General features: G+C 41.2%; 2 protein-coding genes and 1 non-coding gene across 3 annotated transcripts; 2 read left to right on the top strand and 1 right to left on the bottom strand.

Annotated features, from left to right (window-relative positions):
- The first annotated feature begins 595 nt into the window (after positions 1-595).
- On the top strand, positions 596-11,299 carry LOC110066894 (uncharacterized). Its single transcript, XM_089273206.1, has 5 exons — positions 596-2,367; positions 7,590-7,871; positions 8,536-8,859; positions 9,264-9,389; positions 9,900-11,299. The coding sequence occupies exons 1-5, from the start codon at positions 723-725 to the stop codon at positions 10,748-10,750; spliced, it is 3,228 nt and encodes a 1,075-aa protein (XP_089129332.1). The 5' UTR covers positions 596-722; the 3' UTR covers positions 10,751-11,299.
- A 2,841-nt stretch (positions 11,300-14,140) lies between these two features.
- Positions 14,141-14,214, top strand: Trnas-aga (transfer RNA serine (anticodon AGA)). Its single transcript has one exon. It is a non-coding gene; the product is annotated as a tRNA-Ser (tRNA).
- Positions 14,215-19,318: 5,104 nt separating this feature from the next.
- Positions 19,319-23,191, bottom strand: LOC110066962 (uncharacterized). The gene is made up of 3 exons (XM_020774225.2): positions 22,608-23,191; positions 22,396-22,467; positions 19,319-21,028 (listed from the first exon to the last, which is right to left on the bottom strand). The coding sequence occupies exons 1-3, from the start codon at positions 22,674-22,676 to the stop codon at positions 20,186-20,188; spliced, it is 984 nt and encodes a 327-aa protein (XP_020629884.1). The 5' UTR covers positions 22,677-23,191; the 3' UTR covers positions 19,319-20,185.
- Between the last annotated feature and the right edge of the window lie 2,224 nt (positions 23,192-25,415).

Here is a 25,415-nt window from a genome sequence, read left to right as displayed (position 1 = left end):
TTTCGTGATGTCCGACTGAAACGTGCAAATGTATGTACTGAAATGGTTTTCCACCTGTTTCGTTGTATTTACGTTTTTCGCGAGCTCCAAAGGGCCATTAATTGAAGCTGTCAAAGTAAATTGCACGATAGCAAATCGAATCTACAGTTATCACTAATCTTGTGCCCTGTTTGTGTTGGGCAGAAACTTTCACCAAACTTTGATCTTTGTGACGATCGGGGCAATTAACATTTTGAAAAAACCTCGCTGTGCTACCGGCAGCTGATTAAAGCAGCATTCGTTTGCGCATGAGTTTAGTCAATTTACGTCCAGATTAAAGCTGATGACAATCAAATTTATGCTCACGAAATTGAGAACTTGCTAGGTGGGCCGTGCTTTTCATTGGGACAATCAACCAACAATCAAAAGTAAAGCTACATGTGCTGAAAATAAACCTTTGTTGACGAAATTGAATTAAAAAGATCCGCTGTTTTAATTAGCTTGAAAGCGACCACCAAATTGTCAACTTTGAGAATAAGTGGACGCGTGTCAATCATTCATCGCTTTCAATTAAGCAGTATAAAGGTTTTGTGTTTCCTATAAAGGCTTAGCGGATTAACATCAAGGGAGCTTAGGTTATTTCTTCTCACTTCGTTCGACCGCGCACTGCGCCGATCAAGTTGTTTTGGATGAAGCTTTTCCGATTTTTGTGACCATTTTGGATTTGTGTTGCTGCTTCCAGAATGGAGAACCTCTACACTCTCTTGAGGGCATTTTCAAGTCTCCTTATTTTTTCAGTGACTCTTACGGCAAGTCAATCTCCAGAACCGCCACAGTACAACTGCCCGGCAGTCTGCTATAGATGTGCCGCTGAATATCTAACACTTAATGGAACAAGGAAATGGTATGCCACTGCGCTCTGCAATTTTCGAAGCGGTGTCAAGTTGAAAAGCATCCCTAAGTTACTGCCGTTAGAGCTTGGAACTCTAAGGATCAGTTCTCACAACATCCACGAATTAAAAACAACATCCTTAGAAAAATACCAATACCTGCACCGTCTATATTTAGACAAAAACGCCCTGAATAGAATAGAAAATGGATCCTTCCGTCGACAGCACTTTCTCAACTTACTGGACCTCTCAGAAAACAAGCTTGTGAATCTTAGCGCAGGTAGTTTACGAGGACTGAACACTTTGCAGTTTCTTCAACTGGATCATAATCAACTCGAGAGAATTTCTCGTGGTACGTTTGATTCCGTGCCTTCCCTTAAAGAACTTGACCTTCAAGGAAACAGAATAAGCGTCCTCGAAAAAGGAGCATTCGACAGATTGGATTACTTGAAAAATCTTTCATTAAGCTATAATAATCTGCGCGCAATTGATAGCGGTGCTCTTGGGAACTTGATGTCTTTGAGGAAAGTAGAGCTTGCTTCCAATCAGATACGAACAATCGATGGAGATGCATTTAGCTGTGCTCCGCTTGTTAATAAACTCATGCTCAGAGACAATAGCCTGGATAGGATTCCCAAAGCCATTGGGCATCTTAGGTTTTTAGATTTTCTTGATATCAGTAAAAATTCCGCCATGAATTTTATAGAATCGGACGCTTTCATTGGGCTGGAAAGCATTACAACGATTGATTTAAGAGACTGTAACATTTCTTCGATTCAAAATAACTCTTTTAATGACCTCACGAAGATTACTGCAGTTTACCTTCATAACAATCCCCTGAATTGCGACTGTCACTTGAGTTGGCTTCCAAGATGGCTATCAGGAAAGCCAGAAATGACGTTTAATGGCGCCGTTTGTCAAGTTCCAAGTGACATTTCTGGAAATAACTTGACCGCAACTAATTTGTCGTCATTCACCTGTTCTTGTGCAGCCTGCGCTAACGATGCAGCGTGCAGCCTGGTACCGACCAACTGTACCTGTTCTGAGAACTGGGTGGGGTCATCTTGCAGTGAAACCTGCCAATCAAAGGACACCTCTGTGAACAACTGCAGATGTTTTGACGGGAACTGCTTCTGCGAGAGAAACGCAACTCGTCAACAAAGGCAAAGAGCTGCTAACTGTTCTTTTAGCATTACTTCAGAAAAATGCAGCAAAGACGGGGAAATAAAGAAATCCGGATCTCATTTGAGGTGTGTTTGTAAAGCAGGATTCGATGGGAATGGAACTTACTGCAATGACATCGACGAGTGCAAAACGGGAGAAGCAGTGTGTTCAGTACACGCAGACTGTGTGAACACGCCGGGATCACACTATTGTAAGTGTCATCAAGGGTTCGAGGAACAGAATTCGCCCATACCCCAGTTGAAGTGTAAAGATATTGATGAATGCACGGAACAGACACCATGCCATGCACATGCCAAGTGCCACAATAATCCAGGTAGGGGAGACTTAATTCTAGACGAGTGCATCAATGAGTAAATAAGTGACTGACTGACTGTCGGAATGACTGCCTGACAAAATGACTATAAACTGACTAATAGACTGACTGACTGACTGACTGACTGACTGACTGACTGACCAAATGACTGACTGACTGGCTAGCTGGCCGGATCATAGACTGTCTGACTAACTGGCTAAGTAGAATCACTGACTGTTTGTCTGGCTAACTTGCCGACTAACGGACTGACTGACTGACTGGCTGACTAACTGGCTAAGTAGAATCACTGACTGTTTGACTGGCTAACTTGCCGACTGACGGACTGACTGACTGACTGGATGACTGGATGACTGGCTGACTGGCTGACCGGCTGACTCGCTGACTGGCTGACTGGCTGACTGGCTGACTGGATCATAGACTGTCTGACTAACTGGCTGAATGACTAACTAACTGACTGACGTACGGACGACTGACTGGCTGGATCACGACTGAGTGATCTCTGACTGACTTGCTAGCCGGATGGTTAGATAGACTCACTGGCTGTTTGACTGGCTAACTTGCCGACTGACTGACTGACTCACTGACCGGCTCACTGGCTGACTGGCCGGCCGACCGAATAAATACCTGCCCGACTATAAAACTTACTGAACAATTGACTGACTCACTGCCCAAATGACTGACGGACGGCCTGACTAAGTGACTGACTAAATGACTGACTGACTGACTGACTGGTTGACGGACTGACTGACGGAGTGATTGACTAACTGACTGACTAAATGACAAAGTGACTGACCAACACACTGGCTGGCTAATTAGCTGGTTGAATCATCGGCTGTCTCTCTGTATAACTTATTGCAGTCTGGCTAGATGGCTGGCTTGATCTCGACTAACTGATTGACTGCTGACCGACCGACCGATGGTATGGTCAGGCGGGCTGGCTCACTAACAGAGCAACCTTACATCTGACTGATTTACTGCCTGACTTAGTGACTGACAGATGGAAGGACTTTCCAGCTATATGACAGACTGAACAACTGATTGATTGATTGACTGACTGACTGACTAACTAAGTAATAAATGACTGACGGACCCAGTAATGACTCCATGTCTTAACTTATGACACACAGTACCCAAGCAAAGCATAGACAAGTTTATAGTCAGTTATTCCACCCGATGATAAAAAAAGTTGTATATCAAGAGAGTCAAGTGCTCATTACTTAACCTCTTGTCTAGTCTACAGGCTGCTATTTCTACAGAAATCAAATCTTGAGAAGACTGCCTGACAGTCATATTTCCACTTGTCTAAAGAACCTGTATATTTGTCGTCAGTTGCTCCATTAAAAATGATAGATTTCATCGCGAACAGGTCAGTTGTGGCCGAGGTTTTCTTCAATTTTATAGAATGCAGAAAACATTGTTGCAGTCAAAGGAATGACAACGATCATTATCTATGAAATTTTATTTTTAACATGGGTTTGTGAAAGTTACCAATATCATTGTCACCACAGCGTAATCGCTTTTGAAACTTGCTTAGTTTTTTTATTTCACTATACCTCCGTGAAAATCAAACCTTACATATTTCTGTTACCTTTTTGACAGGTATTTGTTCCAAAACTCTTAGGATCTATCCTAAATGATTTATCAAAGTGCTCTTTAAGAGGAAATTCCCCCCTGGGGCCTTCTTGCAGTTCAATGTATTTTAATATCCCCTTGATTCATAAGAATCTGCTACAAGGCGATATCTAATCAATGATTTCACATAAACGGAAAATTGGCTACTGTTCGGTGCCTTTTCATGTCTTTTTTCTGATCAGATAAGGGAAATGTAATATTCTTCACAAGGTAGGTACATAACTAGTTAAAGTTATTCAACTGCGCAAACATTTCCTTCCCTGAGGGTGCAAAATCTTTATCAGCATGTCATGTTTTTTCGCTTAAACGTGCTGACATCCAGGAAACAAGGCAGACTTGCGCAATTCGCCAAGAAACGAACAAATTTGTTGTTTCATTTGCGTGGATTCAAAAAGCTGTATTGCGCAAAATGGTTAAGTAATTCTATAGTGCTCTCGATCTATATATGTTTAAACTTCAACTGGAGGAAGGTGACCGGCATCTCGCCCACATATTTTTTGTAGTCGAAAATGTATTGCCATCAGCGAGAGTTTTAAAATCAAATAAATTCTGCGCTTTCAGTGTTTGCTTAGAGTTTGTTTTTGGCGTCTGAAGGTTTATTGCTGTTGCGCAAACTGAAAACTGCTTACGTAAAACTTCGTTGAAAAGGGAGAATTAATTATATTTATATATATATTTTTTAATACCCTGCGGAAAACATTTCGCAATGCGGCTTTTGGTGTATATTTTTTTCGGGGAGTCGAAACGCGCTGAAATTAAACCGCGATTATTAAGCTGAATTTAATTTGAACTGTTTTTTAGAACAAAGGAGAGACCAATCTTTCGTTCGAATCATATGAAATTAAGCCAGCAAATGTTTTAATTATTCTCCGTAAGTTCTGTGCAGAAAGCAATTTGTTCACTGGGGCTTTGTTTTTACAAGTACGGTTCTTTTATTTGACTAATCCCCTATGTTGACTTCACAACGTACGAAACTGTTGCAGTTATTCCGGCACAATTAAACTGTCAACTATAATAGATTTCCGTTGACGTTTTAGTCGTTTATGTAATATCTGACCCACCGGTGGTTCAAACATCAATATTGCGACATATAAATGAAAGATTTTTAATCAATGAAGCAGAGTTTTTCATTTAAACATTATTTTCTGAGGCTAGAAGTAAATGCCATTAGTTTTATTTCTGGATTGGGGTCAAATTCAAACATTTAATCTTTACAATGAGTTTGTAACTCACCAGTCTCTATAGAACCGATATGCGTGCGGCTCTATTTGTTTTTTGTTCATTTACATAAAACATTTTATGATTATCGTTGTCGCTTTTAGAGCTACAATTGGTTTTGGTTTTTAGTTCTCGGTGTAGAAACCAAAGAAGATTTTATCGCAAAGAAGATTGCATCTATTTAATGCGTACTGGTAGCAACCACTTTGGAAAAAGAGTTAGCGGTTTTCACGCTGAACTGATTTCTAGTTAATCCTTCTTTTTTATGGCCAACGATCATAATACAACGAAATTTTAGAAATTTTAGCTCCGCGTTTGAATAATTCTCGTGAGAAGAATTTTAAGGGTTTTTTTTCTTCGTATTGTCTATTGAGAAAGCTTTACGCGCGCTTAGAAGTCATGACCTAAGCTTGATTACGTGATGGATCATGTTGCTTAGCTACCACTCTCGCGAGAAACGAGCTCAAAAGCTATCCAAGACAGATTGGGTTGTTATACATGAAGCTTAAACGACTGACTGATTCTTCGGAAACCCGGAGCTTGTTTCTCTCATCACCGTATCTCATTTACAGCGACACCACATTCATGCTTATATGCGGTACCAGAAGCCATATTCGGGGACGGAGAGCGTAAGCATGCGCCATTTCAAGTATTGGGGTTGTCCCCATGATATGGGACAATAATTCTATTTTTAGAACAAATTGCGCCATCACCTGCGGCACACGCGCGTGCATGCTGCGAGGATTTTTGCGGATGTCGCGCGGGGGAAAAGGCGTCCGAAATTCCCGAAATGTTTCATGTTTTTGCCGCACAACTCAACGCGTTTACGTCTGTTGAAGTTTTGCTTAAGTATTTTCGTCGTAAGCTGCTCCAGTTTGAGTGAAGTAAGACGGTGTCGAATTTAGGTATGTTCCGCTGTAAGCTTATATATATCGCTGACCAAGTTGTGTTCCGACCGGCTGATACTTCTTTTACATGAGCTGTACATTACTCCACTTTAAATTCCACATATGTTGAAGATTAACAGCTTTTCCATTACACAGCAAAAAACTAGCTGGATATATTTAGATATAGCAGAGCTTCAGGATTTCATAGTTTCATAGCTCCTCTTGCCACACGCTTGTCAGTCTATCGCGACCGAAAAGTAAAACAACATAATTGCTAGTTTGAGTTTCGCTTGAATTGTAAGCAACGCTTGATGTTGCATCGAGGCTTAATAACTTTACGTCCGTAGATACTGCTCAGTTTTATTCGTGTAAAAATCCAGTAAATTCTCTGTTGTCGATGAATGAGAGCGCCCGCCGATGCGTGTTTTGTACAGTCAGTAAACATGACAAATTGTACTTCCGCCGCACTTTCGTGTGAAAGCGTGCATCGAACTCAAACAATAGCTCTATAGTTTTTAAATATGTTTAAGATTGATAAATGTTTGAGAACATATTATAAGCTAAGCTGAAAATATGTAAATAAAGCAGAAACAATCAGCAAAGTTACGATGACGCTTTCTTTAATCAACTTGCAATAACGATTTCGATTTTGTTGATCGAGTTATAAAAACTCCTTAAGCTTGTCTATTTTCATTTTCGCAGTGTAAAACTTCACTATGCTTATGTTGAAGAAACACACATGATGTTAGTAGCCTTTTTTGCATTCGTGAAATTTGTTGCAGCATCTCAACACAAAAGATAACGAAAGAAATCTTTGTCAAGACTCGGACTTGAAAGTGCACGAGCTGCACTATGCAAATGAGCTAATTGTACGCGTCAGACTTTCCTTTCAAAAACCTTTGCAAACTCACCAAACAAGCAGAGACAATAAGAAACCATCAAAACAGGTTTTGGTTATGATTAAACATTGCCTGAGAAACTCACAAATTAACTCGATACCAGAGTAGAGAGTTTTCTTGCTATATTCTTAAGCATACGCGTGAGCTTACAACTAGCGTGAGCAGATCTTATTATTCATTCCCAGCGCGAGATTGAAGTCTTGTTTTCGACCCTGAAAAAACCACCTTTTCCGTTAGCTCAGAGCATTAAACTACATATAAGCGCCCTGGTTCGTATTCCCTGCCTTATTCCCTGCCATCGCTGTGAAAAATACGCAAGAGAATCTCTAACTCTCACCATTTGATCACGCAACGTGACAACATCCACGCGAGAGTCCCTGACATGTGCGTGAATCCGCGCGGATATATGACCTCAGGATGGGGCAATTTGTTCTAAAAATAGAAAAATTGTCCCATATTATAGGTGCGCGCGAATCCCGAGACTTACGGTCTCCGTCCCCGATTATGGCTCCTGGCGGTACTGAATGCCCGAATTTGGACAGTACAACGATAATAATCGTTACCTTTTTGTTTTTCTCCATGTAAGGCTCATATACTTGCACATGTGCCACGGGCTTCACGGGGGACGGTGTCACGTGTTATCCTGTACCAGACAAGCCAACAGACGTCAGCGTAACAGAGATTAATCCCACGAAAGTATCTGTAACATGGAATGTTGTTAACACGTCCATAGTAAGAGAGCTTAGAGTGGAGTACAAAGGATTTGGGATTCATGGCACGGAGTGGGAGATAAAAGCACTACAGCCTGACAAAACAAAGACATATTTGAAAGACTTGATCCCTGATTCAACTTACTTAGTTCGCGTGGGTGGGTTTCTAGGCAGAGTTTCTATGGCCCTGTTCACACTACGCCGGAGAAATTTGAAAACGCAGCTTTATTTCTACGGTTAGGCCCACCGTCCACACTAACCCATCACGAAAACGGAGCTTTTTGAAAACGCTCTTCAAACCGGAGGAATTTAAAAACGCCGGCATTGCGTTTTTTCGAAAACGGGGCTTTTCGAGGTGACGATAATGAGGCGATTTCCCTACCTGAGTTTTCCTTAAGCACAAACCCAAAATGAGAGTTTTCACTGAATTTCTCCAGCGTAGTGTTGACGGAAAGCATTTGATGCTTTTTCAAAGTGAAACCTCCGTTTTCAAATTTCTCTGGCGTAGTATGGACGTGGCCTGTAACTGCATGCTCAGTCAAAATATGGAAGTTTTTGAAGATAAATTAGATGGGAAAGTTCTATCAGTGTGACGAGTTTCACTGATTTGATATGAATTCAAAGCTGTTCAATCTTTTGTTTAGAATATCTGCGGTCATAAGCAAGTATTAGACTACAAAATAATTTTAATATTGATCGACGGCTAACTTTTTGTTGATAATGCCGTTCACAGTGTTGAAAACAATAATGTTTAAATTATTTCATTATTGTTGATGATGTCATGACCGTGAAGATGAGAATAACTACGCTGTTTTTGTATAGGTGCCTTTTCCATTTATAACACAAGCAGATACAGCAGCGAGAAAACGTTTGAGACCTTCCCAGTCTCTACACCATCTGCAGCAGACAGCACAGCTGGCGGTAAATCACAAAATATCATTGTTATTGCTGTGGCTCTCGTTGTCAGCTTAGCCCTGTTGGTGATCATTGCTGCGGTGCTATACTGCTTGATGCGAAGAAAGAGGAAACAGAAAAGGAACAGCAATACTCAATATGTTCGTGGGCTCGAGGATTTGACTGGAATGAGGACTCGTACACACAGCGGAGGAGCTGAGTCCAGAGGGAACAGAGATCTGTTGGAGCTCGGTAATGAAAGGCTATTGTTTGTGTTCAATGTGAAAAGTTATAGTTTCCAAACTTGCGTCTTGTATGTAGGAGAACCGATACGTTCTATCATTTTTACTGGATCCAAAGAGCCAACAATGTATTACGACATTAGCTGTTTTTAACAAGGAGGATGAAGACAATTCCATACATTTACAACGAATTATCAATCGGCATTTTCGTTACATTATCCTCCATACAGACAAGTAGTAAGGACACATATATGTACGCATTGCGGACCTATGTACTGTTTCTTCATGGCGCGCGCATGGCCAAAGAATCAGCTAGCTGCCTGTTATCTGACTTTTTCGAGCTAAGCCGCTTGTAAGACCAGTATATACTCGAGTAAGACAATGAAATCACTGACAGGAGGTAATTTTTCGCAGGATCTTTCACGAGCTGTGCTGTTGATTACACTGATGAATGGGAGATTCCACGTGATCGTCTCATGACTGGCCAGAAAATAGGCGAGGGACAATTTGGTATGGTACTAGAGGGTACCCTAATGACAGGTGAGTACATCTATGGTTGTCGATGTATGGTTGATGCCCAGGGAGGGAACGTGCTTAGGGATAGAATTTGACCATTTCGGTATAGAAAAGGTGAATGGTTGGTTAACTCTGGTCAGTAATTAGGTCAGTAAAATTCTAAAAAGAAAATAAATGGGTTATTGACCAAGAGTGAGGAGGAGATTGCTGGACATTGGCAAAAGTCTTTTTTTTGCGTATTTATGGACCGATACAGAGTCAAGGTCCATAAACACGCAAAAAAAGAACGAGGCAAACATCCAGCCATCTTTACCGAACAGGCTTGGTTAATAAAGGATTTATTACATGGAGAAAGAACACCATTTTCTTGCGGGGCGCAGCAGGTGATCTCGAGCACTCAAAATAGCGTCATCTTGCCCACTGGGGTAGCCAATCATAACGCAGGATTTAATTCAGCTTGTGCGCTCACGGAGCTAGCCTTATAACATCTCCTTACATCTGTCAGTACTGATCACAATTTTATGACCATCGCAGATGATGGGCCAATCAAGGTCGCCGTGAAGACGATCAAAGAGCATGCGGATCGTTTTGATTACAAGGATCTGCTTCAAGAGATGGAGATGATGAAAGAAATTGGTCAACATCCGCATGTCGTCAGCCTAATGGGCACGTGCACCACGCCAGGACCGCTGTACATCATTACCGAATACGTGTCAGGTGGTAATTTACTAGACTATCTGCGGGCCAGCCGCCCAGATGATGAAACCTACGTCAACATCATCTCCACGCTGAGTTCACGTGATCTACTCAAGATCGCGCTGGACTGCGCTCGTGGGATGCACCACATTGCTGAAAAGAAGTTCGTCCATCGTGATCTTGCTGCCAGGAATATTCTTCTAACGGAAGAATACGAGGCTAAAGTGGCGGATTTTGGGTTGGCGAGAGATATTTATGGGGATGGACAATATGTGAAGAGTGGTGGGGGACGGGTTCCCATCAAGTGGATGGCCCCAGAGTCTATTCAAGATCAGATCTACACGACCCGCTCGGATGTGTGGTCATTTGGAGTCCTCTTATGGGAGATTATCACGATCGGGGGATCCCCGTATCCCTGTGTCCCCGTTAATCTCCTCCTTACGAAACTCCTCTGTGGATATCGTATGTCTAAACCAGCACACTGCTCCGACGAGCTCTATGACTTAATGAAGACCTGCTGGCAGGTGGATGCGAAAGAAAGACCGACTTTCTCTGAAATTTGCTGCACCTTGTCGGAGATGCTGTCGGAATCGGCGCGTTCTTACGTCAACATTACTCTAAGTGAGGAGCGAGTAGGGCCTGAGGAAGAGCTGCTTGATGACGCGCATGAGCAGACAACCCCTGTTTGACCTTGTAATCTGTTGTTAATAACGCTTGGCGATGATTCATGTTTATTACACGAGGTGTGGCACTAAGCCACGAGAGAATAAGGCTGTAATAGGGCGAGCAATGATCTATGTTCAGATATAATGTAGATAGTATTTGTTTTTAAAAAAACACGTATTTTGCTTTGTTTCGTAGTGTTGTAATTAGTACATATACGGTTACGTTTGCTTACCTATATAACTTTTGCTAAGAAATGTGCCAATTTTGTACCATAGTTAAGTATTGAACAGTTTTAGAATGTAAATGAATAATTTAAAATAAGGCTCATAATTTGATTTTTAAATGAACCAAACAATGGTAGGTTAGTTAATCAGAGTGGTTCTTTTTCTTTTGAATTAGCATGTACAAATATCTAATTGGAGTCCTGAGAAGATAATAAAACGACAGACTACATTGGCATGTGACGCCGGATCTTTTCTACAACAGACCTCCGCTTGCCTTGTTCTTATTTTATGGTTTCATTTTTAATTCATTATTATTTCAGGCAATAAAATTAGCCACAAGAATGAGAACCAGAGACGTCTGAAGTATTTATTCTCCACTCGTTTTCCCTCTAACGCCTTCCTGTAACGAATGCCTAGCTGTTTTATAGTTCACTATTAAAGATATCCGAGATTATTTTTTCTGCGCATCCTCACTGCGCACATAAATCAAGTCTAACTGCGACGCAAATTTGTTCCCAGAGCCAGCGATCCTTTTGGCCAGCACAACGAACTCGAGACCTCTAGGACTTAAGGTGAGCCAGCACAATTCCCAGCTGTTACTCTCTTTACGGATGCTTAGAAACCCTTATTGAAATTGAACGCATGCGCGCAATCAGACTAGAACCAAGATTTTCTGGTTCGTCGAGAGCGTCGAGCGTTCGGTCACCGCTGACCGAATTGGGGGGTCTGGGAATGGGATTGGTCACACTTTCAGACTACAACATGCAGCGAGCGTGCGCACTTAGGAAGAAATATAAACAAGTCAAGGACTGGTAACCGGTTATATCAACTTTGCCTGCAGTTTATCCTAGTAAATGGTCGGTGACCCCTAAGCCCATTTTCGAATTGATAACTCTTTTTGTGGCAAAGCAGCTTGAAATCCCACCATCTTGTAGCAGTCAAGCCAGTGCAACGGAGGTAATAAATGGTTATATCTTCACTGCGCCACAGCAAAAATGTTCTTAACTATTCTAAATCGAATAAGTAATCGTAACGCCATAGAATCCCAGAGTACTCTAGGCGCAAGCAAAACGCGACGTGCAACTGGAATATGCAATTAAAATTACAAAAATCTAATAATCTATTAGCATATTTCAGGTGTACTTTACGAGTCACGCATCATTGAATACCTAGGAATATTGCGACCAATACATCAGATTTAAAGGCTGAATGGGATGAATGACAAGTTCACTACAAGAGAAAACGTTGTTAAATTAAACACGTGCCACATCTAATTAACGCGCAAACTAAAAACAGATCTCTTCTTACTAGTTTAAGTATTTATAACTTAGTTGTAACATATTTAGGCGATTTTGTCTCAAATTTGGACAATGACGTGCTCATGAGTTCTTCTGCCACAACATTTTGAATCTGCACAGAATCCAGACCGTCTAAGCTGTCGGTCACACTACATTCGTCATCTTTGATCTCGCACATCAAATCGTCAGAATTTGCCCGAACCTGTTCCAACTGAACTCCCGAACCTCCCAAGTTGATATACGCCCGCCCGGTTCGTGCAAGAAATTCGTGTAAAATATTTGCCAACTCAGCAAAAGTGGGCCTCGCTTCCGCGTCTATCTGCCAGCAGGCTTTCATCACCTCGTATACGTCATCGGAGCATTGAGTGGGCTTCTTCATGCGATAACCAATCATAAGCTTTCTTGCTAATAGGCGCGCCGGGATTCCTGGGTAAGGACATTCGCCAATCGAGATAATTTCCCATAACAGCACTCCGAATGACCAAACGTCAGATTTGGAGGTATAAATATGAAATCGTATGGACTCGGGTGCCATCCATTTCACCGGAAGTCTACCAGCAGTCGTGGTCTTCATGTAAACACCCTCCAATTGTACATCCCGCGCCAGCCCGAAATCTGTCACCTTTGCTACTCGATCTTCCGTGAGCAACACATTTCGTGCAGCCAGATCTCGGTGTACTAGGCTCAAAGTGCTAAGATAATTCATTCCATTGGACACGTCCTTGGCAATTTTCAACAATTCTCGTTCATTCAGTGACGATGCAATGTTTATATAGTGAGGATCTTGACACCTGCTGTTCCTAAGGAAAGCCAACAGGTTCCCGCCAGAAACCAGTTCCATCACCAAGTACAGCGGTCCTTCCACGGAGCATGCTCCTAGGAGGCTGACAATGTTGGGATGGCTTCCGGCTTGTTTCATGATCGACAGTTCCGCCATCAAGTCTTTGTAGTCATGGCGATCCGCACCGGGTTTTAAGGTCTTAACAGCCACTTTTGTGGTCCCTTCATCTGAAAACAACATAGTAAGATAGCACATTTTGCTGTGGTCATTTCTTTATTGGGTCGGTCTCAGAATATCTCCTTTTATACCATGCCATAGAAAACACAGCCAATTAGAATAGATGAAAGCCATTGTACCTCGACGGTATTACAAAAACCTTCCCATCATGCGCCGCGCGTATGTCGCATTGATTGTGTTGGCCACTGTATTTTCTATGGCATGATATAAAATAGTTATGCAACGTTCTGTCATGGTAAAGGCTCCTTTGTATACTGAGAAATACAAGTGACTCGTGGGATATTCCATGGTATACCACACCAAAAACGTCGCATGCATAACTGGTCTGTATTTGAATGGCTACGCTTACTTTAGTATTATAAGGAAATTTTCAAGGTAGAAATTTTTTAAAGGTAGAAACATCAACTCAGAAAAAAATTCCGAGTTCCAGATGAGATTTGAACCCACGACCCTCCGTGATCTGGTCGGATGCTCTAACCACTGAGCTACTGGAGACTCTATGGTGAGTAAGGGTGAAATGTGGGTCTTTGACTGGAACCGCATCGCGCAGTCACATTAAGGCATATCAAAGATGCAACCAGCCACCCTCCAAAGTGAGTATTATAAGGAAATTTTCAAGGTAGAAATTTTTTCAAGGTAGAAACATCAACTCAGAAAAAAATTCCGAGTTCCAGAAAGAAAACAAAAAGTTCTACCTTGAAAATTTCCTTATAATACTCACTTTGGAGGGTGGTTGGTTGCATTTTTGATGTGCCTTAATGTGACTGCGCGATGCAGTTAGTGAATTCATATGCGCCAAGACATCATTTGGCTGTGTGACTGCGCGATGCGGTTCCAGTCAAAGACCCACATTTCACCCTTGCTCACCATAGAGTCTCCAGTAGCTCAGTGGTTAGAGCATCCGACTAGATCACGGAGGGTCGTGGGTTCAAATCCCATCTGGAACTCGGAATTTTTTCTGAGTTGATGTTTCTACCTTGACGCTTACTTTAAAAGACGAACTTGGTGTTCTCGCTGAAGTGGTAAAAGGAAAGAGCTAATCTGTGTTCGTGAATTTAATTTCTGTTATGCTACATTTCCCATGATGTTCACAGTACGTTACACATCAGTAACATTGATTTCTGGTTATCAATTAATTATTTTTCAACACTGTTTGCTATTCCAGTGAAACAGCGATGAATACAACAAGTAATTACCTGAATCCCAAACCCCTTCCATTACTACTCCAAAGGCTCCCTCACCGATTACACTGAAGGTGTGCAACTTTTCTCGGGGGATTTCCCACTCGTCCACTCTCTTGCCTTCCTCTGTCAAAGCAACAAAAGGTGTGTGATTGTATTTATCTTGTTATCGTCGTCTTGGTGGTCCCGTTTACAGCAGTCTCACAGGAATAATAAGGCCTAGTGTGAATTAATATTTCTTTTCCTTATTTTAGCTCAGTTGACGCCAGAGAAGAGACTAAACTAACAGAGTAAAGTGTTTCCAGACTTAGACTTAACCTATGTGGTTGTCATCTGCTCTGAACTGAGTTTTTGCTCTTGCCCTGCTCTCCTTTGTTCTTCCATTGGCAGTTGTCGTAGGAACAACATGGGGGAGGGGATATCCGCAGTGGTCTAGCTTCCCACAGAAGATACCCCAGGGAAATGACTCCCTATAATCATTAAAAGCAATAATTTTCTCGATCAATATAACTCTTACCTGGTGTACAAGCAGTATTAGTAAATCCCTGCTCATGAATTTTATGCAAGTCCACATATCGCCTGGTTGATTGTTTTTTCTTTCTTCTTCTCTCAGTAGATTTTTTCGCTTCTTTGATCTGTTGAATTCTTTTGGGAGCGACGCAGAAGATCAGCGTGCTAATGAGTGTAACAAATATTACAAGAGAAAGTGTTGTGGTAACGATAGCAACCGTCTTACGATGCTTGATTGAGTGACAGGTCACTCCGTCTCCATGGTAACCCTCAAGGCAAACACATCGATACGAGCCCACGGTGTTGATGCAGTCAGCATCGCTGTGGCAAACATTACGCGCTTGCACACACTCATCAACGTCCGAGCAGTTGAGAAATCCGTTGCCTTGGTAACCGGTTTTACAGGCGCACTGTGCACTGAGGTTGGAATAGGTAAGATATGCATTGTCCACACAAAGCTCAGACATGTTGGAGCAAAAACACTTGCCTTGCGAAAAGCAACATATCATTTCATATGGTGCGACTCTACTGGTGTCGTTGAATTGACAGGTGTCACAACATGAGGGCACCGCCAGCTTGTTTGCGCAGTTGCAGGTTTTCCCGCCAGAAACGCACATAGAGGACCTTTGACAGTATTCACACGAACAGCCGAAGTCTGTAATGTTTAAACTCAAGAGCGATTTTCCTCTCAGCGTTTTAGGATATTTACATCTCACTTCAGAACTGTTGAGAAATGTGCTGTTTTGAGAAGTGTTGTCGTGAAACCATTCTTTGAGCCACCGCATATCACAAGTACAGTCCAAAGGGGTGTGTTGTACGTTAATTTTCAAACGAGGCAAGATTGTTTTGAGATATGTACCATGAAACACCCGAACGCTGGAAGAGCTCAAGTTTAGGAATTTCAAAGCGCGCAAACTGGAAAAAATATCCAAAGGAATAAACTCTATTGGGTTTTTACTGAGATCAAGATTCGTTAAACCCTTCAGAGGTTTAAAAACCTTCCTTGGTAGACTGGTTAAGTTATTATGACCAAGGTTCAGGATTTTCAAGTGCAAGAAAACAGAAAAAGATTTAGATTCAAGAAAATATATTTTGTTGAAGCCAAGGCCCAATGTTGTTAATGACGAAAGTTTGTTGAAATGTACCTGAAAGATTTTACCAAGCCTATTTCCCGACAGGTCTAGATATCTTAAGTGTCGAAGACCTGCAAATGCTCCTTTGTCGATTACGAGAATGTCGTTTTCGCTCAAATCAAGATTAATTAGTGATATCAGATTTTCAAAAGTTCCATTCCTTAATCGAGAAATACAATTTCGATAAAGGTACAGCTTCAATAAGTTTTTCAATCCTTTAAATACCCCTGAGGTAAGATCATGGAGTTTGTTGCCTCCCATATTCAACCCTTGCAAAATGAAATTACTTTGAAAAGTTTCTTCGCGGATAAACGTAATGGTGTTTCCCTCGATCATCAGCTCTTTAAGATAACGAATCCTTTTCATTTCTTCAACATTTAAGCTAGGAATCGGGTTGAAGTCGAGTGCAAGTTTTCCAGTATTTATTGGCAAATGTGTTGGGAATTCGCTCAAGTTCCTCGCGGAACAATTCACCGTAATCAGGGGAATGCCAAAGTTTGCACCAAGTTCTTGTAAGCACGATGAATTGCAGTAGTTTGACATATAACTACACCCAGTAGTTTGAGACGGCACGTCTCCTTCATGAGCAATCAACAGTTGCAAATGCTGACAGATGATGTAAAGCAAATGAAAGGCAGTGAACAAAACCGCAGCCGAAAAGCTGCTCATTTTCGGTATCCAAGCTCAATTTTGTCAAGTTGCTGACAAAATCAAATTCACGGAGAAAAAATTGCACAGTGACCTCGTAATATTGGGTGTGGCTTCTATCGCTCCTTGCTTGGAGAAAAAATAAGAGTAGGCTCCGTTCTTTCTTCTCTCTCGAAAAATAAATAATCAATCGAAGAGGTTCAATTCCGCCACATAAGTAACTCTTGTCATTTTGTAAAAAAGGGGAATGCTCAACTATCAATACGGTCTCGTTTGCGGCCTTTTTCCTCTGCACACAAAGAAAACACAATTTACTGTGTATGGCTTCAGTCGGGAAGCGTTTCATTATAGAGAAGTTTGTATACATTAACTTACCTTAATGTCGCTTTCATCATTTCCGGAATCGAATGAGGATATCAGTTTTTTTCTTCCCGAGTTAACCGCCTCTTGCAAATTGACTTTTTGATTTTACAGGCCTCTTGCTTTGATACACTTTTAACCTCTTATGTAGCGAATTTTCTTGAGAGGAGAAGTTTTTTTTTATTTAGCAACTGACAACATGGAAAACCTTGCATCACTAATGGCCTAGCACAATTTTGAGTTATGGACACGTATTTTATTTTATCCAGTTTTCTTATCTACAATAACATTTAAAACTAGAAACGAAACAAACATCGCCTCGCCTCAGGGTTTGTTTGTTCACCTCCGCCAGTTTTAAAGTAGTGCCGGCGAAACGGGCGATACGGTCGTTTCAATTGGTAAAGTGGCAGTAACAGAAAATTAGGCCAGATTAAAAACGTTTAAATGTTAGATGAACAAGTTCCCGTTTCAAAAGGAAAATTGTTGCTGCTAATGAAAGTGTCACCGAGCTTATTTACTGCATTATTTATTTGCGACTGATTCGACTGGTATGTCTTAAATATTAGCCTTTTTGATGCCTGAAAAAATTGCAGGCGTGCACTTACTTTGAATGCGCAGTCGATAGCTGATCCGAATAGCCGGTTTATTCACAAATGTATTTATGTCCTCGATGGAGGATGAAGGAAATAACACTGCTCAGTTAAGGGCCGTCGTCGCTGATTTCCGTTCCGTAAACGGTCGATGCCATCATTGGTAACCAAGCCTTTCAGAATGGACAATGCCATATCTGCTTTAGTGTAGGCGTGGACAAGGTAGCAACAGGTTTTAATTTGTTGATTGAGTAAAACGCACTCGTCAAATGCTTGAATTTTCATATTCACTCTGGTTTGCTTGCGGTTAGCTTTTATTTGATGGTTGGGGCATCTTTATCATTAATATTCAAGAAAGTCACGTTTTATAATTAAATTTTACGGAGATTTGGCGGATCAACCTGGTAGTGTAGTGGTAGAAGAGGGATGTTAGGAAACAGGTTTCGGGTTCGATACTGGGTGGTTACTTACAAAAATTCGTTGATAGTTAAAAAATTTCTAAGTGTCGCGAAATTACGCCGCCGTCTTAACGTTGTAAGTTGGGGTCTTATTTACATGCACAGACCCTCCCACAGTGTACTAGCAAGGGGAGGAGAGTACGAGATGGACTGGGACGAGAAAGGCCGCGCGACCCCGGTACTCATTCATTTCGATCCCATGGCCACTCAGTTTGGGTGACCAGTAGCGACGGCATGTCCGAGTAAAATACGAGGACAAAATGTTCCGACAAATGATGATTTTAGTGCACAGAGTGGGACTGCTGTGCCCCACCCCCTCCCCCCCACACATTAAATTTGGATGGGTTACCAAAATAAGTTCTAGGAAGGAGATAGAGATTAGGCTGCAGCCAGGCCATCCCTATCCTGGCAAACACTTTCAATCCCAATTGATCCCCCTCCCAGCACCAACTCATTCATTACCATAGCAAATTAAAACGTTCTCCTGCACAGCTGTAGGTGAGAAGGGCATGGGTTATACATAGGGCATATGGCTTAGCCTTACATCTCACAGGGGTGGGGGTTGGGGCAATGAGAACAAGACAAAGCGAGCGTGTGAAATGGCAAGAGGCCCCCTTCTCTCTTCCTACTTCTCTAGTGGGGGCCTATTTATGGGCCTGAGAGTTGAATGTTGGTTGAATTTATTTGCCTGGCTTAAATAAATGTGGAACACTTACTGAGACCAACCCAGTGAGTTCTTATTTCATATAAAATTTTCTTCACAAAATCTTGATCTAAATTCAAATTGTTTGAACGAAATTGCTATTACTGCTGTAAATTCACTATGCTAGTAATGAGAAGTGATACACATAAAGATCGAAAAAAGCAAGTTGACAAATAGTGCGATAGCACAAGCAACATTCTCGTTCTACACATTTTTACTATCACTGTAAATCAAATCCATGACTGTCCACATCAAATCACATTTAAACCAATACGCCAGTAAAATATACATGAGTATCTACTTCTGAAACTGTTTACCTGTGTGAACTAAATGTTGTAGTTTTAAGGAGTGGTGACATATTATATTGGTGACATAGTATCATGAATTTACGACAAGTTTTGTAGAAAACACATAATGGCTATCTGAGGAGACAGCACAAACCCATGTGAAGAAACTCAGAATGGTCACTGACTATTATCCAAGAATTTAATTCTCTCCCGTGAAACTTAACAGCCAATGTGGGTCAGTATACACACATCACCCACCCCTTCTCCCCCCCCCCCCCCCCCCCCGCACCAAAAACATGGCTTGCTTTCTTGGAAAAATTATTCACAACAAATTAATTAATATTATTGATTACACCACTAAGGGACTGATAAGTGCAATTGTTAAAAAAAAATTTACACAACAGAAAACAAGATAACTCAAAACAACTGTCTATTGACCAGTAGTAATAATCGAAAAAATAAAGCTAACTATCAAAATATTTTAACTCTCATAATAAATTTCCATGTATTGAAAGCACTATCCAAATCAGTGTTGCATGAATGAATGCAATCAAATTCAATGGCATATTGTATTGTGAAGCATTATAATATTTTTGAAAAACTATCTTCTCTTAGTATGCATTTAACCTATCTAGGGTAAAAAATTCTGTAAGATATAATCTTTTCTTAAAGATTCTCTGGTCAAATCTAACCACACCACACTATCAATATTCAACACCTCTGTGAATAATCATTTACAATAAACTAGACTTTGAAATTCTATAATTATTAGATTTTACCAAACAGTAAGTGAAACCAAACTCTGCAAAATTGTCTATTCCTCTTGACCAAATATTGTAATAATCAGTTTTCAACTCATAGACAACTAAGACATCAGTAACAGGAACATAATACCTTGCTTTTCATGACTTAAGTCACTTAACAAAAAAGATTCAAAGCCACCTTATTGCCTGCCATGAGTGAGAATGAAAATACCACTCTGGGATGATAAGTTACCATATTAACCTTGATTGATAAAATTATACAATTTCAAACTAGTACTACGTGGCTAAACTTGCAGTAAAGGTGGCGACATTCTTCTACATATATGACAAGATGGCTTCTTGCCATTCTCAAGAGGAAATGGACACCACACCTTGCGCATCATAAAATTAACCAGAAACACCAAAAATATTCCTCCCACTGCGTCGACGCCATAGTGGTGATTTGAATAAAGAGCAGCCCATGTGATCCATACAACATGAAACATGGCAAATTTTTCATTTATCCAAGGTCCACTAACTAAAATCACGGCAGGCCATGCGACATGCAGTGAAGGAAATGCTCCAAATGGTAACGGAGAAGCAGCATAGATGCCGTGAAAGAATGGAAATCCAAGAGCTGCGTCAAGTCTATGAAATCCAGCTTCATTTGCTCCTGCTTTCAGAACATCACCGTTCGGACTGAACACAACAGAGTCCACATACCAAGGTGGCGCTGTAGGAAACAGGAATTGAATTATGGTCGCGACAAGATTCACCCAGCCAGCACACCAAAGGAAAGGAAATACTCCATGAATGCTGCGATTGCTTGCCACTTTGAAAAATATAAACAGGAATGGAAGGCCAAAGTGAAATAAATATGGTACAGCAGCGATACAGTCCAGGACAGGATGTGCAAATTTTGCTAGCATCTGATGAGGGAAACAGTGAAAAACTAACACCTCCATCCATGGCAGGAATGTATGATTAGGTTTAGTCACTTTTCCAAGTCCTATAATTCTCCGAAGAAGAGAATAATTTGAATAAACTAGGAGATACGCTAGAAATGGAATAGCAGCAAGGGCTGTATCCTTGAAAGGAATCTTTTTTATCTTTCTTGGTAGTTCCTCAAACCAGGAGGTTAGCTCGGCCTATATGAAAAAAACAATATGAATTTCTTGTGTTAGTACATGTAGACTTCCACGTGTAAACCAGTCACACAAGAAACTCTAAAACCTTGGTAGAGATCTAAGGGGAAAAAGTAAGCCTATAACTACAAGTAAATTGTCTTTTTTGTCCTCTATCAAGTACCCTCCTAGAATAAACAACTACAAACAAAAACGATACTAAGTGTCAAAACAAAACCTAGTGTTTTGTTGTCCGCACCTTTCAAGTTTGCTTCCAAGTGGTTTAAAATTTGAAAAAATTTCCTGACAGACCCTGCGCCGCCAAAGGTGCCCTACATAGAGGGGTTGGTCAGAGGGGGAAGTGTGCAAATAAAAAATACAAAAATAATAATACAAAAAATCAGCCTAAATTCCAGCGTTTTGTTCAAACATGGGAATAAAGTTGTTATTGTTGTTAAGAAATAAGAACACGATAGCTTTTTTAATAAGAAAAAAAAAACAACAAACAAACAGTGGAGAGACTGTTGGGTTTTATATAAAATATCAAATGACAAGGCAATGCCTCGTGCCCACGCTTATTCACGTGTATTTTGCAAAATTTAAGTTGCCAGCTTATCAGCCCAAGAAGCGGCCTATATTACAACCACTTGGACAATGAAACGACTTAAATTGGAACTCTATGGCGAGCTAAATGGATTTACGGGGAATAAACGTTAAATTGATATTATGGCGTGACCTCTGTAGTGCACACACTCGTAGCTTCACATGGACAGCACGTTCAATTCTGCAAAGGATAACTCGCTAGATGAATTCCTTACACGAGACGAAGCCAAAACACTTCAAAAGGCCGAAAATGCTCAACCTTGAATATTTTACCTAACCGCAGCGGTTCATAAAAATATCAAAGAGATTGCTTAGTTTATTTGTACGAGTGAAACGTGCTGCCCGCGGCCATCTTCACATGCTCTGTACGCAACTTCTATTATTGCGAAACACAACTTTCGAGAAGCATGCATAGACGGAAAGAAACTTTTTAGCCAAGACTGAACGAATTATTATTGAGCTTTGGGAACTGTGTAAACCAGGAAAATATGTGAGCTTCTGTAATCAATTATTCAGGAAACGCCTGAATTAATTCCACGCTTCAGTAGCATCAGAAAGAAGAGCTAAAAACAAGCAAATACCAGCGAACGAACCCGATTGAAAAGAATAGAAATGTACCACGGAAATGATCATCTCGTTTTCAGTGAGACAAGGAATCAAACAAATGTACCAGCAGAAATCTAGTGGGATTTGTATGCACACAACACAGAGAAAGAGGGAGCGCCGATTTGCACAAACTACTCCAATCGTCAAATCATCTAATGTTTAAAACAGTTAGTACGACTTACCTGTTTAGTTTCCCAATAGAGTTCGAAAGCTTCTTTCAGAGATCTTGCGAAGCGGTTCCAAGAAATCAAAATCTGCAAATAAAAGTAGATGTATACAGTGTAAAACCGACAGCCGAGATTAGAAAGATTTACAAAGCAACGCGGAAAGATCCTACAACTTTGTATACAGTAAGGAACACGGGAGGTCACTCCAACAAATGCAAATAAATTACCCTTCCAGTTTTGTCGTGAATGATGAGGTCCTTATCCCCTCTAAAATGTTTTCCAGTCCGCCCAGTCATGGTGGATATCACCCAAGTTATTATTTGAAATGTTTATCTTGTTTGAAGCAGCTAGTCGGTTAACCACGCCAACGAAAGTAAAGCGCGGAAACTCTCGAAGTTTCCTTTAACGATCTCTCCACCACGCAGATCCAGATATCGTGAACACTGCTATCTTGCCATTGCTAGTTTCGTAGATTTCCAAACAGAACGGTTTTCTCTCACTTCTGGGCGAAAAATTAACTCCCTGTATCTGTCTTGCGGTTTAGTGACTGCAAAGTTGTGAAATAAAATCAACAATATGGCGATCGTGGAGCGGGCGTGTCGCAATGAATCGACCAAACGTAGTTTAATAAAGCCGTTCAGGTTGCACTACAATTCGTGGAAAACGGATTCTTCGGCGGACGAAAGGCTTAAAAATATATTGCTGTTTGAATGATGGATTTTCTTGCGTGGAATGGCGTGTTTTGAGTGAGTACCGTAGCTTATCGTTACACTCTACTCACTCCGTTTCAGAAGAGTGTTGAAAAGGAAGAATACTTGTGCAGCATGCTGGGAAATAACGTTTGTTACCATAACGATAGCGCAAAGTCCAACGGGCGACGTCATCGATATCCTTTGTTCGTGCTGCCGGAAGTCGTTGGCACATGACGGCCACGTATATACTTATTATTCCGATTTCCCCAAGAGGATTCAAAATAATGATGGAGATTTTTCGGGAATTACGTGATTTCTCGGCGGTCACGTTTAGCTTAAGCTTTTTCGGTCTTTCGCACGAAAGCAATAAATTTTACTTGGTCACTAGCCGAGACCAGAAGCTCATGCTTCTGCCGAGACTTAATTTATATTTACGGCATAATTTAGCTCGGGCATAAATGAATTTAGCTCGCCTGGAAAGAGTAACACTTTTTGAGGGTGTTTGCATATAATTGGCACTTGGCCACAACGTTTTGGAGTTTTTAGGAGTACGTATACTGTATTTCTCTGCTTTTCGCGCGATCTGTAATCTTGCAAACGGTAATAAAAATACAGATAACTGGTGTATAAAAATTAATTCGCGGCTCCCACATCGTCATGTTTCGCAGAAAATTCTCGCTTCGGGAAGAATTGATATTGAAACCCACTTTACCCCTTGACTTAAAGGAAATGGAATTGCGAGGCTGCCAACGCCCGTCGGTTGGCATCACATTGCCAAGAAATGGCAAATATTTAACCTCTTGTTGTAACATATCGCTTAAACTTTTCTCTCTCTTGAAGAAAACCGAGAAAGCTCTTATGTTGCGAGGGGTTTCACAGTAACGGTTTGGACTTTCTGTGGTCTCTAAGAGCGCAGATCATGGAAAAACGTTGTTTATTTGAATTTATTCATTGAAAGTTCACCGTCGCACACGCTCCTGTTTGGTCGCAAGATCACTTTTTTCATTTTAGAAAAACAGACGAGTTCCTGAAACACTTTCTAACCATATGTCCCAATCAAAACTTCACAACTTGACGATTTCGGTTGCTGAAACTTTTTTTGCGAACTGAAACGGGTTTCGACAAAACACTACCCGGCCAGGTCAGCTGAGCCCCTACTGTCCCTCTACTGAGCCCCCAACTGACCCACTGCTAACCCCTATAAAATCAACGGAAAAAAGAAACTAAAGCCAAGAACTATCAATGGGACCGATTTCCCGGGGGGACTCCCATACAAAAAGGATGGGGTGCTCCTCGTAAATTTTGAAAATAACCCGACCCTAAGAAGTACTATTATACTGTTTTGTGGGCGTGGCTTCAATTTTTTTTCACTCCCGCCTAAGAGGTACCAATTCTAAAACAACACTGACACTGAATTTCGTCTACCGCGGAAACTTCCACTGTGGACCTTTTTGAGGCTGAACACCCTAAGAGCTACCAAAACCGCTTTTTTAACCCCTAAAAGGTACGACAAGCACCCCCCGTGTTTTACATGGGAATCACCCCGGGACCGATTCATGTTTATTAATGAATTTAACTTACTGAAATTTCCAAGACGGGGGGATACGTTGCAGATTTGCGACTCTCATCTCCTTTGACTGCTAATGGAGGTTTCTTTTACGAAAGTTCGAGCAAAGAATAAGCTGGAATACAATCTAGTATGGTATTCGTACTCGTAACCTTTAGAAAATAAGGCAATAAGAGGAACGAAGAAAACGCTGGCAAATGAACAAAGGCGTCATTGATTGCGAGCGACTCGCGTAACTCACTGGAAGTCGAATTTTGCATGGTAGTTTCAGGTCTAGCCAATTTTCTCCAAGTTAAAGTAGTCGATCAGTTGGATCATAACCTTCGGTTTGACGGATTCTCAGGGTTACTCAATCTCATTTAGTCGACACTTTCTTAAAACTTTACACGTGCAAAACATTAAAACCAAAATTAACGTCCTGCTCATGTACGGTGTACGTGGCGACCGTGGCACTCGCGTTTGTGTTCCTTGCCAGCGTTTCGTCGTTTCTTTCGTTGCTTAATTTTCTAATGGGTACCAATACCATACTTGATGGTATCCCAACTTATTCTGTGCTCAATCTTCCGTAAACCAAACCTCTGCTTGCAATCAAGAGAAGAGGGTTAGAGATATGCAACGCGTCCGGGTGTCATATTGGAAATTTCAGCTAAACTAAGATTCATTACGAACTTGAATCGGTCCCTTTGAAAGACCTTGGCTTTTCCAAATGTCTTTCCCTGTTGATGTTACATGAGGTCAGTAAAGGGGTCAGTAGGGGGTCAGCTGTCCTGGGGAGT

The sequence above is a fragment of the Orbicella faveolata genome, unplaced genomic scaffold (assembly GCF_042242905.1).
Source record: "Orbicella faveolata isolate gen_17 unplaced genomic scaffold, um_ofav_v1 contig_35, whole genome shotgun sequence".
Lineage (NCBI taxonomy): Eukaryota > Metazoa > Cnidaria > Anthozoa > Scleractinia > Merulinidae > Orbicella > Orbicella faveolata.
The sequence above is the reverse complement of the archived record's forward strand: the minus strand, read 5'-3'. Positions and strand labels throughout refer to the sequence as shown.

What these genes read in the sequence shown, in the direction of transcription:
- LOC110066894 (XM_089273206.1), top strand. Translation starts at nt 723, where the DNA reads ATGGAGAACCTCTACACTCTCTTGAGGGCATTTTCAAGTCTCCTTATT. An exon ending in AACTTACTTAGTTCGCGTGG is followed by an intron (nt 7,872 to 8,535) that starts GTGGGTTTCTAG and finishes GTTTTTGTATAG; the next exon opens with GTGCCTTTTCCATTTATAAC. An exon ending in CAGAGATCTGTTGGAGCTCG is followed by an intron (nt 8,860 to 9,263) that starts GTAATGAAAGGC and finishes AATTTTTCGCAG; the next exon opens with GATCTTTCACGAGCTGTGCT.
- LOC110066962 (XM_020774225.2), bottom strand. Translation starts at nt 22,676, where the DNA reads ATGACTGGGCGGACTGGAAAACATTTTAGAGGGGATAAGGACCTCATC. An exon ending in TTCACGACAAAACTGGAAGG is followed by an intron (nt 22,468 to 22,607) that starts GTAATTTATTTG and finishes TTTTATTTGCAG; the next exon opens with ATTTTGATTTCTTGGAACCG. An exon ending in TCTATTGGGAAACTAAACAG is followed by an intron (nt 21,029 to 22,395) that starts GTAAGTCGTACT and finishes TTTTTCATATAG; the next exon opens with GCCGAGCTAACCTCCTGGTT.